Raw genomic sequence first — 17,261 nt, forward strand, 5'->3', positions numbered from 1 at the left:
CAGATTGGGAGGAGTATGCGCTGGTTATGACACATTAGTATCTTAGCAACAGTCAGCATCCTTTAACACAGCTTCAACTGCAAACCTCTTTTACTAACACTGCTTGTTTGTCCTTGAGTCCTCAGGGATCATTTTATATACAGACAGTTACAGTATGTACCAGATATATGGTTTGAAAACCACAGTCTCACACAGTGGTTTGTTGGTGGTTTTGAGTATCACTGAACCTAGGCCTGTCATGATAATTACTACATCAATTTAGTATTTTTAGTGCTGATAGTATTGTTAGTCTATATAATAAGATTTGAGCCTTAAAAGGTAACTTCTCTGAATCATTACAGTTGCAAACTAAGTGCTATAATGTTTCATTCTGTTATTTATCTATTGCAGCTCATGGTGTTTTAACAATATTGTAGATATATAAAATAATGTTTATATTTTGTATTTTCAGTATTGTCATTTATAGTTCATATTTTTTTTAGCAATATATTGTAATTTGTTAAATTTGTTATCGTGACAGGCCTGTCTGGACATTAATCAACGTTAAAATTCATTGTCATTATAAGTGACTTAAATGTGAATGTGGATGAGTACTTGTTTCTCAAACAACACAACCAGTACTTTCTAAGCTGATGTTTTACTGTGGTGATTTCATGAGGTCTACAGGAGGGTTTTGCAATTATAAAATTTTTACCAGAGCTGCAATTATTATTCTTATTATTTCTCCAAACAATCCCAAAAGTGTAATCATAAAAAATATTACATCCTATTAATTTGAAATTAAACTGTCTTTTTAATTTTATGGGTGCTCTGTTATAATTATCTCAACACTGACTCAATATGTGACTATTTTTTATTATTTTTTTCAGTTTTACCAAGAAGTCATGTTTAAACATGTGTGCGTGTTAGCAGATCGATGTAACAAATGATTTCTTTTAATAGCTTTTTAGTTAGAAATTGACCAGTATGGGTTTTTTCATGGCCAATTCTGATTTAGAATATGGAGAAACTGAATATATTTTTACAGATATTTTTGGGCTGATATGTAGACCGATTTTGACATTTTTTGCCAATTTATGCCATTTTTTATTTATGACAAACTCACTTACAGTGCCTTTTTTACCACAAACCTTAAACAGAGCAGTGTAATCACGCTTTGAACAGTCATCTCATCTCAAGTGTTCAAATAAACCTTTGTGTGTACTCTTTAGGTGGCAGGTTAGTCAAAACTAAATATTGACCTGTGCTGAAGATTTAAGGCCAATTGCTGATTCGCTAAAAAGTGCAAATATCAATATATCAGTTTATATCACAGGTGTCCAAACTATGAGCAAATGCAAAATAACATCACATTGTATTGTGTGCATTATATTAATGTTCCAAGATTTTAAATACATCCATCTGAATGATCCACTGTAGTGACCAGCAGTCTGTTTTCCTCTGATTAAAGTAGGTTTCAATATGTGGCCCTCTTTGAACACCCCTGGTTTATATGTATTATAGTAATTGTTGTATGTTTTCTCTTAGGACTGTTCAGTGTGAAAATCATGGCCTACACTCTGGGCTCCACCACTGACGGTCAGACCCGTGTGGGCCCTCAGCACTGTGTCACACGGGTGGAAATGTCTGTCACCGCCACCAGCCTTTTGGACCGAGATGTAGCCTCCAAATCGGACCCCTTCTGCGTTCTGTTCCATGAGGTGGATGGGAACTGGGTGGAGGTAAGACTGCCACTGAAATACCACACTGCAAAAACTAAAATCTAGTCAAGTTAATATTATTTAATTTTTTTTTATCATGATGTGAGTAAATTTCACTTGACAAGTAAAATTATCAACCAATGAAACCAGACTTTTTGTGCCTAAAATATGAAAATACGTCTTGCTGCACTTAAAGGTGCATTGTTTAACTTTTCAAGTAGAGGGTTAGCCACCTGCTTGTCTAAATGGCATTACTTTGTCTGAAATGTTTTACAGTGTAATATTAAACTTATCTATCTACCACCCATTCAATTATGGGTGTTTTTATTGCTCAAAGAACAGCACACCTACAGTCAGCACAGATCATCTGCACAGATCTGACCATTATCTTGCTTGTTTCCATGGAGATAGTTGAGTTTAATACCATGTTCTTAATAAAAGTCATTTTAAGTTATCTAGATATTGCTTTTTGCAGTGCTAGAAATGGTTAAAGCAAAAGGGTAGACTAGCTTTGTCTAAAATGGATCCAAGATGGTGGAGAGTCAAGCAGAACAGTTTGATAATGTTTTTTTTTTTTTTTTTTTTTTTTTTTTTTTTATCAGCATGTGTCTTCCTACAGAGCAGGTTATCAGACAATGGTACAGGGTTTGTAGGTTTTGAAGACTGAAAATATATATGGTGGGATTCAAGGTTTATATTCCCAATGGCAATATTTTATTTGTAGTTTTTACTTTGAATGTGGTGTCTGTTTTGAATCGGATCCAAACACATGAAGTCTTGACCATCTGGCATAAGCCTGTGCATGCTGGGCTCAGTAAGTTGGCATAACAGTTGAGAGAGTCATAATGTGCTGCTTATTACTTCATTAAAGGGACATATTAAGAAAATCAACTCTTAAGACCTTTTACTGTGTTATAATTGTGTTCCCTCAGTATAAGATCACTCTAAAGGTATATTTTGATCAATTCATAAATGTTTGAGTGTTGGCATTGGCTTGCATGTGAGGTTGAAGTGCTCAGAAAAGTTGGCTTTGGCCTGCCCCCTATTACCACCCAAAAAATTCAAACTGCAGGTCAATAAAACCATAGTATGTAACATTTTAGCCAAAAAAAAAATATTGTATAGTATTTATTGCACTGAAAAACACAAAAACATACACCCTTTTCAGTGGGCTTGCATCTCCACCAACCTGACTCTTATTTAGCCTTATTTAGCCTCCTTCTTGATCCATGGAACTGTTGTTATAATCTTCCATAGTATGTCATAAATGTATTTATTGAGAGTGTTCTGAAGTATGACTTTAACTTTCTAGTTCCTTAGATTCATGCAGGTGACACCTCCTGATATTTAGATTTTATGAGTTTGGAATGATGAAATACAATGAGATGGTGCAGTTTTGATCAGGAAAGCAGTGAACCTCATTCTATTATTTTAGAGCAATATTGTGTTTCACAGTGAACAAAATGTAAAATAATGATCTATACATTCTATAATTTAATACTAAAGACCCCTCAAAAAGCATGATAGGTTTTCTTTAAAGACTTCTTGCAAAGAGGTATAATTATGATGACAATTTATGCAGCACGAAAGAGTTGTACGGGCGTTAATGTTCCTGTTTAGGTGTTTGATGTTCTGCAAAAAGGTGAGAGCGAATAAATGAAAAACTGTTGGCTAATGCTACCTAGCTTGTGGCTGTAATTTTATGTGTGATAGATTTGTTTAAAAACACAAATCTTCTCACCTGTTGTAATTCCAGCTGAGTCAGTCATTTCTGGTTAGATTGTAGGGACGTAACAATAACTGAAATATCAAATATACATTACATGTCTCTTTGCTTAAATTAAGAGTTGAGGTCCAGTAATAGCTAAAAAAAGACAGCGGGAACTGCATAGACCATGATCCTTTGCTACATCTCAGTGTGGACTGCAAGAAGAAATAACAGTTCTAAGCACTTTTAAGGAGGGCTGTGCAAAAATATCAAAATATCAATATATCGTATCGTTTAATGTGATGATACAGTATATGGGGCGTGGGCTGCTGTATCGATATATCGCCAAGAGTCTTTTTTGATATATTTTACTAAATTATTTTGTTACATCGCCACAGTTTTGTTGCTTGTTTAGTGAAAAGAAACTTGTTTATGGGACACATTCGTCATTTTCACTGTTTTGATGAATAAAATGTTTGTGTTTCATATGAACTTTGTACAAAAAGTGGTTTAATAGACTTTTGGAATCACAGCCTTTATATTTTATAGAACCGTATCGAATCAATTTGAAATATATTGTATCAAATCGAAAGCGCGCTGTATCGAGATATGTATCGTATCATGGCCTACGTATCGAGGTATGTATCAAATTGCAACTTCTTCATGATACCCAGCCCTACTTTTATGTCTTACTTTTTGGATTAAGTCTTAAGTATTGTTGTATGATTGGATATTGTTACATCCCTAATCGTGAGCCTCCCCACCACATTGTGAGCTTTCCCGCGATATCGCAATAAATATCGTACCATGAGGTTTATACCTTGACATTATTGTATCCTGAGACTTGGATATTGTTACACCCCTATCAGATTGTGTTAAAATAATGCTCAGATTAAAGGCTAATTTGAGTAACAGAGTTTCAGACAGAGCAGTGCTTTCAGTTAGCGTCACACCCCCACAGAATGTTGATAACTTCAGCTGCAAAGTATCAATAGAGCTATAGAGCCACAATATACTTGAAAATTAACCCGATTGGATTAAAATTAAAATACAAAATACTTAAACGAGCTGAATATTTGCAAGGTTTGTTTCTCGATATGCTCAGTGAGAGAAAAGGTGCAATCAAGTGACAACGGTAAATGACTCACTGATGTGATTTTGTGTACCCTCTTGCTCTCCTCTGGCGCTCACAGCCTCTCCTCTCGTCTTACTTCCACAACAAGGACGCCACTCAGATCACGGAAACAGTCCCACCTCAATGCAAGAGGCGCTCCTGCTTTTACAAGGACTGCAAAGTATCTATCAAGCTTGTGGATGCTAAAATCTGATCATCAACTTATGTTGTTTTAACCTGCAAATAAGGCTAAGAAATTAATCAGATTTTAATCATCATTTTTAATTGTCAATGATGCTATGGTCTTTTTAATCGAGAAGTCAAAAGCCAGTCCTCTCTCAGTTTACATTCATGAAATTAACACTCAAAGCCATTTTTATTTTGTTTTTGATAGGTAAAAATAAAATCAAAAGTCCAGACTGATCAACATGAGGAAAGAAAACGTGATTCATTTTTTGGCCATATCACCCAACCCTACTTACCTGACTAGCCAGAACCACACACTTTGACAAAATTTTAAAAAGACTAGTGGATGTGGAGCTGTATCCCGTCTCCCTGATTTCAGAGGGTGTGATTGACAAGCGGATTAACTGATCAGAGAGAAGCGTGGTCCGCTAGCGTCAAAAACAAACTTGGCGGCATTCACGTAAAGGGGAAAAACAACATAAAGAACTGGGAAACCTTGCGGTTTTTTCTCAGAATCATCAATCAAAGCACCAAACTATTACTTATTTCAGATAAAAGAAGTTATATATTTTGTTCTGAATGTTGTGAGAATTTTGTAGAGATGTTTTAGGCATTTGAGAGACACTTTATACAAATAAGCAGCTGTGGTTGGATTGTCTCAAGTTTGGACGGAGGATTTTCACTTCTGGATTCAAACAGAATGTGGCCGGTCAAGCAAGAGCCCTACCTGCAAAGATATGAAACTTTTAAATGAATCCATGAATTACATGGATTGGGTTGTGCAGTTTCGTTATAATTTGATGTAATAGTTTCTTTTTTGAGAACAGCACAGGAAAAGGAAAACTGCTATTGTAGCCGAAGCTGAGGTTGGTGTAGGCTGCTGCAGGTCCACAGGGCAGGCTGTGCGCTGTGTCTGTGTGTGTAGGCGAGTGCCTCGGGTTGGGAGCGCTGACGGTCAGAAGGGCACGGGCCTTCAATGTTAAACTGCACATGGTTTCTATGGCAACGGGAGGGGAAACAAAAGCTTAGTGCTGCGAGAGTGAGGGAAGGACGGAGGAGGAGATGCAAGACATGAAACCTTTTATTTTCGTAAATAATCTCACACGCAGTTTGCAGTTTGTGTCAGTTTCACCAAGCTCCTCTGTTTTTTCCCGTCTTTTTAAGATTAGAAGTTTACTTCTTGCATCAGAGCCTTTCCAGCTCGTTCTCTTAGCGCTGGTCCCGAGCATTGAAATGGTTACTTTAGGATTATCTGAAGAAAAACTGAAGAAATAATGCAGCACCTTTAACAAGGGAAGGCTTCAAGTTCAGGCTTAAGTACAAGATACATCTGAGGACGAACATCTCCTCAGCAGTATTGTTCTGTCCTTATGACCCCAGACACATGCTTCCTGATCTCTTTTGTCACTCTGTCTATCTTTGTGTTGTGAGATGGAGGTGTGAGCAGCAGCTGGCTCCATAAGGAGAAATAGTGCACACGAGAAGAGGCTGTACGAGGTGTGAAAATGATACAAAGAAGGAGGTAAAAAACCCTGTGAGAGTGATGGACGGTCGCAGGTCCAGGAGGAGACCACAGCCGTGGCAGCTTACCAGGAGTGGGTCTCAACTATGCAAATGACGTGGCATAGTGACTAATCAGGCCATTTTCTAAATCCTTTGATTCTCTTTTTCTTGCAAGTTCCAAATCCTGAAGCTAATCTCTGCCTCGCTGAAGACTCTGATGTAGCACAAATGTGTGAACTTGTAGGATGTGTTTCTTAAGTTAGAAATGGTCAAACTCATTTGGGTGGTAGCAGAGAAACAGAGTAAAAGTAAATATCTGTAATGGTCAGCAAGTTCTGTTGTTTCAACTTAAATAACAAAATCACAGAGCACAAACCACAGAGCTGAAATAAGAATATACAACAAATGTAAAAATAATGAATTTAGTTTTTTGGGTCAGTATTTTCAGTTTTGATGGCTATCCAAAACAAGTTTAGAAGCTGGATTTACACTGACCAGGTCTTGGCTAAGTAAACCAGGCTGTGGATGAGGCTTAGTCACACACAGCAAGAGGGATTAGTCATTAAAATGACATTTTGGAAACATCTAATAGTGATTTTATGGACAAAAATTCAATGAGATTTGTGATTTCTGTTTTAAACTCAAGATTCATTTAATAGAGCACTTTTTTCACGTGTCCTGGGGCCTTAGCATTTGAGAAAAAGTGAAATATAACCACTAATTTGAGAAATACTTGCAATTCAGACCACTTTTAAAGAAGTTCAAACTACTAATTTTTCACATAATGAGACTCCGTGAAGATGGAATATTTTGATCTCAGCAGAGAATAATGTATTGTAACTTCTATAGAAATGTATCAATTTGCTACTTGCAAATTGGAGTTTTGATTTAATTGCACTTAATGTTGCAGCTCCATCAGACTTACAACTGTGTGCAGAAGTTTTAAAGCTAATTACAGTCCTGTGTTTTGCTCTCACTGCTCTCACACCCACGCACGGCTCTGTCTGCAGACTGGCTGGATAAATGAACATTATCATATGTAGTATATCCAAGCAGGGCCTCCTTACAGTTATATATGCAATGAAATACATCACATTTAAATGTTTTATGGCCATAGCATTTGCCATTGATAATTTTAAAATCAGGGTGAAACAGTTGTATTCTCTAAAGAGTTTTCTGATAATATTACTTTGGGTGAACTAAATTCAGTTTTTTTGTTTGTTTTTTTATTTAATTTGTTATTTTGCTTGTGTAACTCTAGGGCCTTCTTCTGTCTCACATTTGCACCAATATGTTTTGGTTTGCAGCTCGGCCGAACTGAAACAGCTGTGAACAACCTGAACCCAGTGTTTGGAAAGAAGTTCCAGGTGGACTATCACTTTGAGGAAATCCAGAAACTGCGCTTTGCCATGTTTGATGAAGACAAGTGCGCCACACAGCTCTACGAGCATGACTTCCTTGGGGAGTTTATCTGCAATCTAGGAGTGGTACGGCACCGTTCACATACAGTTCAAACACAGTTCAAACACAGTATAAGTCTAATGTCTATAATATCACAATTAAAGTTTATAAAATTAACTGCTCAGGAAGAACATAATCTAAAACATAATCTCTCAACCTATATAGTTTTTTCATGGCTATGATACGATACTTATTTTTTAGAATCCAGAGTGTCTGATGGCCGATAAGCTCTGCTGACATTTTTGGGTCAGTATACTGTATATGGCCGAATTGGATGAGCTGAGAAATGTATTCGACCAAATAAACTTTCGTCCAATTGACAAATTGAATTTCTCCTTTTGCTATGGCCGATTTTGATTATTTTTCTCAAATTATGTCATTTAAATTTACTACAAACTCACCCACAGCCCTTTTTACAATAAACCTTTGAGACAACAATGTATCACATTTAGTTGTAATTTCTTCATATGAAAGTGTTAAAATAGAGCTTTGTGTGCATTTTTTGTCAACAAAAATCGACCAAAAAAAAAGTGCTGTGCTGAAGTTTTAAGACCGATAACGGATACACTAAAAAGTCCAAATATTGGTCTGTCTCTATCTAATGTTACACTTTAACATTTGACTGGAAAGGAAATTATTAATATTGCATTCGGGCCCCAAGTCTTTGTCACAATTACCAGCTACTTGCAGGTTTTGCCTTGGTTTTGCCCTTTGGATGCTCAGTAATGGTTAAGGTGATGTTTCAGTCATGCATGTTTCAGTAATGTTACACATGTTTCACCCTCCTGAGCAGAATAATGATCAGTTCCACCTTGTTACACCATGTTGTTAAAGTCCATCGCATCATCACAGTCATTTTCAATTTGCAAACTAGCAGTGGTTTGTTTTAGTATTATTTACACTGATCACCCCTCAGTGCCCACATTTAAATAATTAAAGCTTTTGTTGTCCTCCAGATTGTGTCAAATAAGAAGCTACACAGACCACTAATCTTGGCCAATGGGAAACCAGCTGGCAAAGGGTCTATTACGGTGAGCTTAATTCACAGCATTGTATTTTAACAGCTGTTGTAACATCACACTAGGTGGTTGGTGGTACGTTGATATGTGTGATGATGGCCTTACCGCGCTGTCTGTCACTGCTGCTCCTGATGCTCTTGCCATTGCCTGTAGATGCCACTGTTTTTGTTGCTGCTAATGTTGTGCAATAATGTTATTTTAGATAACAGCTCAGGAGCTGTCTGACAACAGAATCATCACTTTAACCCTGAGTGGGCGAAAACTGGATAAGAAGGTAGGCATTTAGACCCTACATACACTTCTGCACATGAACACACACATACCTGCCCACACACAGCACAGATACAGTACATGTGATCACACTTTTCACCTGTGCTGCCTACCAATAGGCAAGGAGGTGTATGAAAAATAACTGGAAATCAACTCTGTGTAGGATTCATTTATTTTTGGTCAAACTCCAGTGGAAGTTACAGATCTATGGAGAAAATAGAAATGAAAGGTTGAAAGTCATTGTGTGTCTATCTCACTATAATAATAACAATATTCGAATAATGTGTTCTTTCCCTACGTCCCTACGAGATAAAATGATTTTTTGATGGCATTTAAAAATGAGCTGGAGGACAGGTCAAATTTGCCAATCAGTCAAGCCAGGTAAAAGTGGAAAATGCTGTTGAATTTTAAATTTTGAAGTCCGATTTACTGCTACAGAGATATACTACGATAAAAGATAATATTGAAACTACTTTATGCCACTGATACAATAACAATAAGGCCTGAACTTGTACAGATAAAAGAATGAATCAGTAATTAGCTGTATAAATTACTTTTTCAACACCCCACAGCTCAAATCTTACTGTATTACAACAGAAACATCTGAAATCTTCCCATTTTTGCAAAGAAATTACACACACGATAAATATTGAGCCCCAAAACATATTGTATCAGCTTTCATATATTGAATGATAAGTCGATATAGTAATTTTACTGACAGATTGCGGATCTGTTGCCCTCTTTATGTTTAATGTCTCTCTAATTACTGGGCCTATCCACATGAAACAAAAACTGGCTCAAAGTTCTTCGCTATCAGTACCACAAGATGCAATTCTGACTTTATAAAACAAAAAGTGGTGCAATTATTCAACCACAAAGATATGATTGTTGTTGATGCCATAAGATTAATACAGCTCATTTTTGGAGCCAGTCCCAAACAAATCAGGATAAAGAACATTTGTGGATTTTTCTATTTGAATATCTATTTCAAAATAGTAATTCTCATATACTGTTAATAAGTGGTGGGACTTGCAAGTTGTGACTTGGACTCGATTCAGACTTGGGACACTATTTTTAGGACTTGAGACTTGACTTGATAAAATGGACTAAGACTTGTGAGTCGACTTGGACTTGAAGGTCAGTGACTTGAGAAGACTTGAGAAACACTTTTAAATCTGAATTCTTTCTATTCTGACCCACTATAGTCACACTAAGATCTTGTCAAAACATTTAAAAATAAACATTTACATTCTACAACTCTTATAAATGCTCATATATAAATATACTATGTTTTTTTAAAAGTACAATTTACTTTAAAATTCATATAAATTGCAAAAATCTAAGACACATTTGGTATTTTGGTTTAAAGACTTGAATTGACTTGAAGCTCAAAGCAGACGACTTGGACTTGACTTGGACTTATGGGCCAATGACTTGAGACTCGACTTGGACTTGCCTGCATTTGCCTTGGGACTTGACTCTGACTTGAGGTCAAAGACTGAGACTTGCAAAACAACTACTTGGTCCCACCTCTGCTGTTAATCATAACAATATGTTTATGTTTGTTTTAAATGTGCCCTATGTAACTTTTTGGTTGGGGGTGTATTTTATAGCTCAAAAATACCTAACAAAAAGGCATTCTGACTTGTGAGTGGGGTTGCCTCTCCACAGATCTGACCTGTAACTTGGTCTGATTTGGTCTCCAAGAAGACAGAAAGGTTTAATACCATACTGTGGAACATTCCATCCAAAGCAATGACATCTCAGCGGAGAAAAGAATTTGCCAGACCACCAGAAAGTTACACAGTGCACCTTTAATGTCTCATGGTGCATTTTGAGCATTTTGCACATGCTTTTCCAATGTGTTTTTAACTACAAATGCCAAATAAATTAACCTAAACCTATACTGTCCATACATTCATCCCCTCACTGTTACTTTTGCAGGATTTCTTTGGCAAGTCAGACCCGTACCTGGAGTTTCAAAAGCAGGGCGAAGACGGCAAGTGGATGCTGGTGCACAGGACAGAGGTGAGTCATGCATCCTGATAACTGTCATTACTGTCGACCATGAGCTGTCATTGTCAACCAAACTGCTCCTTAAACACAATGGCCACTCCTGTTGGCAGCGCTCAAGGTGATTTACAGGTGCATCTTGGGATACTGGTGAGGTTACTGCGCTACACACTGTTTACCTGTTCTCAGAGGTGCCAATTTGTGTGTAATTTAGGTAATAAAGAACACTTTAGACCCCTCGTGGAAGTCCTTCACTGTGCCTCTTATCTCTCTGTGCAACGGGGATGTGCACAGAAACATAAAGGTAAGCGTAATATTGAAAATGGAGTTCTTTGACATGAAAGGAAAAAGGGGCTAATGTTTCTTGTGTTTCTGTGTGTGTGTGTGTGTGTGACAGGTTTTGTGTTACGACTACGATAACGACGGAGGACATGACTTTATAGGAGAGTTTCAGACGACTGTTGCCAAGATGAGTGAAGCCCAGAATGGAGTGGAGGTACAAGTCCGATTCATTTGAACCAGTAGATTTTAATGTTCCAACAGAAATCATTTTCTCGACTCTAAACATATTGTAGTAATTCATCAGGCTCTTTATTCCAGGTTTGCATCTGATAAAATGTTTTACAGTTTTTACAGGTGGATGCAAACAGTGCAAAATGCTGCTTTTATAATATAGTCTATGGGCAGAAAACACAATTTATTCATTTACAAAAAAAAGTGGTGCGCCCCAACTTCCAAAAACATCTGTATAATTAACAGTTAAGAATGTAATATATATGTAATGTAATGTATATTGGAAAAACTAACAGTCCTATATTACGCAAAATTTACTCTTGTGTGTCGATTTCCAAAGCTCAAGATGCTCAGTTCCACCTTGTGATGTTATGAAGCAGTAGTTTTCAAGATAATTGCTACCTTTAGTTCAGTAGAGATTGGCAATTCCAGGGCTGAAATTATCCAAATGATTCCACTGAAGTTTAAAAACACAGTGGAGTACTTCCTTTATTGCCACATGACATCACAAGGTGGAACAGTGTTTTATGTGAGAGAAGAACTCCTCCTAAATAAGCATGATTTGTGTGTGTCGTGTGAATGAAACAAAACACAATTCCTGGTATGTTTGTGTTGAGGAAACAACATTATAACATAAATTAAAAAAAGAAAATGACATAATATGAGCCCTTTATTCATAGCAGCCTCTTGCCTGCCTGTATCATCAGATCCATCAGTCACTCAAGTAATTGCCAGTGTAAATTTGTTAGTGTCTGAGGCTCCAAAGTTCTATTTTAGTACAAATTAAAAGAATATCCTCCGTTCACGCAACATTAATTTGCAGTCCAAACCCCCCCATTCCCTGTGTCAACACTGAAACTGGAATAATCATGGGTATATTTGCATAACAGCCTTTTTAATACAATGTAACCACAGAAGACTTCCTGGGTCATGTTGGGTAATTAATAAACACCCAATAGGTTTCTCGCTGTTTGCTCTGGCCTTTTCTGCTCGGGTAAAGGCGTATCAGTCCCCCTCATTTAGAAGTAACTTTGTGTTTGAGTGTGCATCTGTGCATACATGATTCATTCCTGAAACTGAATTTATGCCAAATCCGCCTTGTTCCTGCACAGTGTCTCTTCATGTGTGCTAATGATGTTGGTGAAAAACAGGCGAGTAAGCCGTAGAGGGGCATAAGAGGGGGATGGAGAGAGTGCGGAGAAGAGGATCAGAACATGGGAGGTGTATTAGGGAGGTCTTTAGCTGAGCTGCGTAACTCTACAAGATGTTTTGAGCTACCTGTCAGCGTGCTCCGCCTGGCTTTGATCACCACTGTTACTGTGTAAGGTGTACCCCACTGCTTTTCCATACATCTTAATGCATAGCTGCTTTGGGCATCATTGCACTATGTCTAATTGTATAATAAGTATAAGTATTAATATAAAAAAAGTCTTCACATTTACATGATCAAAATTAATAAATGTGTGTCCTACTGCTTTTCCATGCACTTTAATGAGAGCTGCTTTGGGCATCGTTGCACTATAATGTGTAACTGCATAAGTATAAAAACAAGTAATTTTCATATTAACATGATCAAAATGATAATAATTGTTATAATAATTAAATTATAACAACTCACTGTATATAAACACATGCCTTTTATCATCTTGAATCCCACATATGCACAGTAATTTTGCTCACAGACAGAACACACATTATTTTTAAAACTTAAAGGGCCGATATTACAAATTTTCTGATTTATGTTATAATGTTGTTTCCTCATCAGCATACCTCGAATTGTGTTTTGTTTCATTCACACACGTTTAACACACATATCCTACAAATTTAGGCTGAGTTCTTCTCTCAAACAGAAAACTCTCTGTTCCACCCTGTGATGTCATGTGGTAACACAGGAAGTACTCCACTGCGTTTTTGAAATCCGTACACCTGGATTTTTTTTACACAGTGGAACAGAGCTTTTCGTGCTTTGGATATGTAGACAGACTCAAACTTGTGAATAAAACAAAACAAAACACAACACGTGTTTCTGAGGACACAAACATGACTTAAGGCTCACATGAGTAAATTTTGCATAATATGGAATCTTAAACTTTTTTTTTTTTTTTCAAATTTTCAAAGTTTTGTGTTATGCATATATTAAACCAACCATTTATAAAATATTTTAACGTGGCCTCATCAACTATGACATTTAAGTATCCCTCCCCTTTTTTAATGTCATAACTTAACTTAATATGTTGCTAGTGACTGCAGTAGATGTAATACTATCACACTGAACTTATTGTAAGACTTGAGCAATCGCACCATCTCAGTTATATCTCATTTCACCCATGCCCGAACATGTGTTTTCTTTGCTGTCTACAGGTGGAGTTTGACTGCATCAACCCCAAGAAACAGAAGAAGAAGAAAAGCTATAAAAATTCTGGGATTATTATTGTCAAGTCGTGCAAGGTGAGCGCAAACCTTTAACTATTACACACTGAAGGATAGAGTTAAAAGTTAAAACTGCATCATGTCACTTTTCTGCTGGTCTCCATGGATTTGTTATTGCTTTTCCTGGATTGTAACACAGTATGCCATTAAACATATAAATCTTGCATTGTTGAATTACAGCTTTTTCAGTTCCGATACTGATTTAAATTCTACTATAGCTATCAATACCTGATATCAACCAATAACAGTGCAGAGGCTGGAAATTGTATTTAATTCCAAAAATAAAAGAAAGCAAAACTGACCAAAATGTGTTCTTTATCTCTCAAGTAACTTCTAAACAGCTTTGTATGAATAAAAGTTCAAACATTATGAGACTTTCTGGGCAACAACAGCAAGTAAATGGTCTTATTACATCAATTTGTCCAACCAAAATATTAGCTGATCTGATATTTGGAAGCTGAAATCTGATCCAGCAAATTTTTCAGTATTGTTGTCTATATTTGATACCAGTATTGTATTAGTGCGTCCAATAAAATGCCTTCAGATCAAACCACACCTGACATAATAGAGAGGTATACATTTAATGCCATACTGTGGAATATTCAATTGAGGAGGGAAGTTGGTGACGGGTCCTCCACTAAAAAGTTACATTGTGCGCCTGTAACCATCAAGGTTAAGGCAAACTTTGAACTATTCAGGGCCCCTTCTATTATGTTGTAAAATGCATAGTGATTTTTTAAAGTGTCCAGCAGCACTGATTGTACTTGCCCTGTTTTATTCCATTTTGAGGTTCTTTTGCTCCCAAACTCAATGAGCTCTGATTAGCCAGCAAGACCTCCCTGATCCATTCAGTCGTTTTTTCCTGTCCCTGCACTTGTAATGGCCAAGTGTGCTCAAATATAGCACAATTATGACGTCAGGGTAACAAAATCATGAAAAGTCCCACTGAGACTCCAGAGAACTGTAGCTCGGAATAAAGCTCTTATACTCGGCTGTAGTGAGTGAATCTAAGGCTTACCGTGTAGATTAAGAAGAATGGTTAAAAAAATGGAGATTCCAATTCTCTGACTGTCTTTTTCCCATTCAGTCTTCTGATTGAAAGAACATTATGTCTATATTCACATTTGAAAGTTGACAAATTGTTCAACGTGAATAGGTGCTTGGTGAAAATTACAATCTTTTTCAAAATTTGGTTTGTCCCAGAAGTGTTTCTAATCGATACTAAAACTATAGTATTAGAGAAAGAAGCACTACTAATAAAATTTTGTATCTTTTAATACAATATTGTATCTATGTTTAAATTGTGCATTATTTATACACTGCCAGTTGAAAGTTTGCACACAGTTTTTAATTTGTGGTTCTTCCTTTTTTAATGGTTATTTACACTGTAGATTCTCACTGAAGCATCAAAACTAAGAAAGGACATATATGGAATGTAGCAAACAAAAATAAACTCAAAATAACCCAAAACATCTTTTAGATTTTAGAATTTAAAAAATAGCCACCATTTGCTTCTATCACTGTTTTGCACTTTTAACATTTCTTGACCCTGACATGGCAAAGCTGTGAAGTGAAAACCATTTCATGTGAACTCATCATGAAGTTCACTGAGGGATGGAGTTTAAAGCACTGTCCACAAAGCAAAGGGGGAAAAAAAACAACATTTAGTTGAGTTATTTCACTTTTTTCTTTTGCTACATAATTCCATATATCTTGTACCATGTATTTGATGTCTTCTGTGCGTATATGAAATGTAGAAAGTATTAAACTTAAAGGTGCACTGTGTAACTTTCTGATGGCCAATTTACAGGCCAAGTTAGAGGTCAGATCTGTGGAGAGGTGAGCTTTCAGTAGGAATGCATGTTTTTTTGTAGTATTTTTGAGCACTAAAACCTGTAATCGAAGGTGAGTTTAATGCCTTACTGTGAAACATTTCAGACAAAACTAAAATATCTCCATGGAAACAAGCTTGTGGTGAACTGCCTACCAGGAAGGTTACACAGTGCAAAGACAAAAATACAATGAAAAAGAAGGCGTGCCCAACCTTTTAGCTGTTAGTGTATAGCGTTTTAAGTTACCCTGAGTACATCTGTGTGTATAACTGATACTTCTCTATCTTTCATCATGGCCAGTCATTTCCACTGTCCCACACACACATAGAAATACCAGGACAGTGACATTTGCAGCACATGCACGAGACAGCTTAATGTGCTAATTATATTTGTGTGCTGCCAGCTGGGATTAGTCTAATGACAGTAGAATCCATGCTAAACATTCATTGTAACTGGAGTGGAAATTGTGTAAAGAATAAGATTACAGTTGGACTCTGCTGCTGGAATGATATGTCTAATGCTGGTGTTACTGTAATAAAATGCTGACTTGCTGTATATACTATAGATGGGACATAAAAGGGCCCATATGATGCTATTTTATTAATGTTGTTTAATCATCAAAAACAGACTTGGAGTTGTGTTTTGTTTCATTCACACATGTTTAATACAAAAGCATATTTAGGCTGAGTTCAATATAGTACAGAAAGCACTCCATTGTGTTTTTAAACTCCATGCACTTTTGCTAGAATCATCTTGATCATTACAACCCTGGAAATTTCAAGCTCTGCTTAATTAAAGGTAAAATGTAGCTGTTAACTTGAAAACTACCACCAAATGACATCACAAGGTGGAACACAAGCTGGAAGGTGGAGTATTTTGAGCTGATGTAGACAGACTAATAATGCAGAATTACTCAAACGTGTGAATGTAACAAAACACAACTCTGGGGTGAAACTATAATCGATCGTGTGACATTTTATAATCGTGAATGAAATCGTGATTATTACCAACAAAGGAAATGACCGTTGTTTCATCAGAATGTGCAGAAAAAATCTACTTATCCAGGTTGTTTTCTTCTAGATCATTGTTGTTTTCAGTTGTAACAAAGTTGTTTTAATATGGAACTAATTCATAATATTAAAATTAATATTATTCATACCCATGAAACAGTCAGCAACTTTAAAGGTGCACTACACAACTTTTCCGGCTCTCTGCTTATCTCCGTGGAGATTAGGGGTGTGCAAAAATATTGAAATATCGATATACTGTACCGTTTAATTTGATGATACAGTATCGATATCATGGGCTCAGCAGCCCATGATATCGATATAATAACCAAGAGTAATTTTTGGTATATTTTACTAAATTATTTTGTGTAAGAGCTACAAAAGTGTTGACATTTACGCTGTTTTGATGAGTAAAATTGGTGTTTTTCATATTAACTTCGCACAAACTTAGTGGACTTAGTAAACCTTTAGTATCACAGCCATGATATAGCCTGAACTGTATCGA

General features: G+C 36.5%; 1 protein-coding gene across 1 annotated transcript in view; it reads left to right on the top strand.

Moving 5' to 3' along the window:
- The first annotated feature begins 1,547 nt into the window (after positions 1 to 1,547).
- Positions 1,548 to 17,261, top strand: part of cpne2 (copine II) — a 32,766-nt gene continuing 17,052 nt past the window's right edge. Inside the window, exons 1-8 of the mRNA XM_020934945.2 lie at positions 1,548 to 1,721; positions 7,519 to 7,698; positions 8,629 to 8,703; positions 8,894 to 8,965; positions 10,906 to 10,989; positions 11,189 to 11,278; positions 11,372 to 11,470; positions 13,849 to 13,935. Coding sequence (XP_020790604.1) covers positions 1,548 to 1,721; positions 7,519 to 7,698; positions 8,629 to 8,703; positions 8,894 to 8,965; positions 10,906 to 10,989; positions 11,189 to 11,278; positions 11,372 to 11,470; positions 13,849 to 13,935 — 861 coding nt within the window. The remainder of the gene's footprint in view (positions 1,722 to 7,518; positions 7,699 to 8,628; positions 8,704 to 8,893; positions 8,966 to 10,905; positions 10,990 to 11,188; positions 11,279 to 11,371; positions 11,471 to 13,848; positions 13,936 to 17,261) is intronic.

Source organism: Boleophthalmus pectinirostris, unplaced genomic scaffold, assembly GCF_026225935.1.
Source record: "Boleophthalmus pectinirostris isolate CB_2022bp ecotype Guang Dong unplaced genomic scaffold, ASM2622593v1 HiC_scaffold_2, whole genome shotgun sequence".
In the NCBI taxonomy this organism is placed as follows: Eukaryota; Metazoa; Chordata; class Actinopteri; order Gobiiformes; family Gobiidae; genus Boleophthalmus; species Boleophthalmus pectinirostris.